The sequence below is a fragment of the Stegastes partitus genome, unplaced genomic scaffold (assembly GCF_000690725.1).
Source record: "Stegastes partitus isolate 25-593 unplaced genomic scaffold, Stegastes_partitus-1.0.2 Scaffold1120, whole genome shotgun sequence".
NCBI classification, from domain to species: domain Eukaryota; kingdom Metazoa; phylum Chordata; class Actinopteri; family Pomacentridae; genus Stegastes; species Stegastes partitus.
Window position 1 is genome coordinate 101,094 of NW_007578851.1, and position 2,295 is coordinate 103,388.

The 2,295-nt window shown below is 50.7% G+C and overlaps 1 protein-coding gene across 1 annotated transcript in view; it reads left to right on the forward strand.

Moving 5' to 3' along the window:
* Positions 1-2,295, forward strand: part of qsox2 (quiescin Q6 sulfhydryl oxidase 2) — a 12,485-nt gene that overhangs the window by 6,159 nt on the left and 4,031 nt on the right. Inside the window, exons 6-8 of the mRNA XM_008296334.1 lie at positions 312-457; positions 1,094-1,246; positions 1,317-1,446. Of these exons, the coding sequence (XP_008294556.1) occupies positions 312-457; positions 1,094-1,246; positions 1,317-1,446 (429 nt within the window). The remainder of the gene's footprint in view (positions 1-311; positions 458-1,093; positions 1,247-1,316; positions 1,447-2,295) is intronic.

The following is a 2,295-nucleotide window of genomic DNA, read 5'->3' on the forward strand; positions in this document are numbered from 1 at the left end:
CAGCTCATGGTGGCAGCAGAGAGCATTGTGGGAGTTTAGCAGCACCGGGACCATGACAGAGACTCTGAGGAGGTTCATGACGACATGCAGCCGACTCTCGGTGAAGGAAATTATTTAAAATTTGCTTCTGTAGCAGAACTGAAGCTGCTGCAGAACATCAGACTGAAGAAACATCTGGTCATTTTATACTCGTCACTGTTCCTCCCTGGTCTCATCTGTCAGTTACGAGGATTTTAGAACATAAACCTCCTTCATCTTTATGTCAGCGAAGGTCCTCACAAACACAGAATAAGCCTGTTTGTGTTCATCAGGTGATCCTGGACCTGCTACAGTACTCAGGTGTGCAGGTGAAGAGGGCTCTGAGCTCAGACCTCCCCCTGCTGGACGCACTGAAGATCTCCGCCTTCCCCTCCATCTACCTGCTGCAGCCCAACGGGACGCACTCACACCTGCACAGGTGAGAGCACCCTGGAGACGTCTGCTGATTGGTGGATCTTTCTGTGCACATAGCAGTTCTTCCTTCTTCCTGAAACTATGGTCCGGTTGTAGAAACTGTGTTCAAACACTGAAACCTGTGACTCGTTGTCGCGACGCTGCTGTGGCTTTTCTCACATGTTTGAAGATGAGCTGCAGTAAAGCTCCAGAGCAGGTTGGAGCTCCAGTGGAACTGACACATCAGTTCTTTCTCTTTGAGCTGCTGCCACAGTTTTCCTCTTCAGGCTCCATGTTTTTCCCAGAGCGTAGGAAACGTCTCTCCTGAGATGTTCAGCAGGTAACAGACTGCTGAGTTCGTCTTCCTACGGCACAGACGGCATGTTGTTGTCAGATTCACTGAAGTTAAAGTTTCTTTAAAATCTGTTGCACAAAGCTTCCTGAAGTCTTCTGCTCCGGGTTTCCTCACGATGTTCAGTATTTAAGGCTTTCTCCTCGTCCTGGTTCTGTAATCCTGTGATGCAGCTTTGCATTGAAAAATAGACTTTAGAGCAAAAGTAGACGCTGCACTGGAACAATGTTCTGCTGCAAATGAACAAAGATTGTTTAATAAAATGTGAATCAGAGGTTTGTTCTGATGGACCTGGTTCTGTCCTCGCAGTGAGAAGAAGCTGCGGTTCTTCTTCTCCTCCCTGCTGAAGACGCTACCTGGAGTCCAGCGCAGGTTGCAGTCGGACAGCAGCAGCTCCAGTGTCGGCCAGGTGGGGGCGCTGCAGGACAAACAGAGGACAGAGCCCTGGAGAGACTTTGACAGGTGAGAGAGGGGCTCAGACCGGAACCAGAACCAGAGCCTGAACACAGCAGTGAACCGTGTGTGTCTGCAGGTCCAAGGTGTACCTGGCGGACCTGGAGTCGGCGCTGCACTACCTGCTGAGGGTGGAGCTGGCCACGCACAGCACGCTGGAGGGGGAGGAGCTTAAGGTCTTCAAGGACTTCGTCGCTTTGGTCGCCAAGGTAACAGCAGAGACCGGGCTGAACCGATCAGTTCTGATCAATCAATCAATAACTGGTGAAATAATGTTCCTACTCTGGATGTTCAGATTATTGATCAGCGATCAGGCGTATCGATGCTGATGGTTCTGCTGAGGCTAACTCACCTTTCTGTAACAAACTCACGTCCAGCAACACAGAACCCAGATCAGAACCAAAAGCAGGAAGGTGTTGGACTTCTGATCGTGTTCCAGACAGGAGCACAGACCCGCCCTCTGAGCTCCAGCGGCGTCTATTCAGATACGAACAACCGGCGAGGAGGCCGAGCGGTTAGTTCCATTTAATGTTGAGATGAAAGATCCTGATTCTCCAAGAAAACGTGTCCAGCAGACGGTCGTGTCGATCTGCTGCCTCTCCACGCTGAGCTGGCGGCCCTCAGGTCTCACAGCAGCAGTCCGCTGACAATCTGACAACATCTAAACTTCTCTGATGTGGTTGGCCACGGTCTGGATACTGTGGACTTCAGGCTCAGCGTCATGGTCCAGTCTGGTTGACGCTTGCTGCCCATCATCTTTCATCTCAACATGAAATTTTATCCTGAACGAATGTTTGAAGTTGGTCAGCTTGACGAGGATGGGATTCAAACCCACGCATGTAGCGCACAGGGGTTGAGCAGTCCGTCGCCTGAACCACTCAGCAGTCGTCTGGTGTCCAGCAGCTGAGAGCTTCACTTGGACCACAGAGTTCTGAACCAGGAAGCAGGTTCAACACATCCACACTTTCTTTTGTAAATCTGCTCAACAAAACCTGAACCCAGTCAGAGACGTCAGAGGGCTGAACTATGAAGTTCAACAGATCCAGACCTTCTCTGTG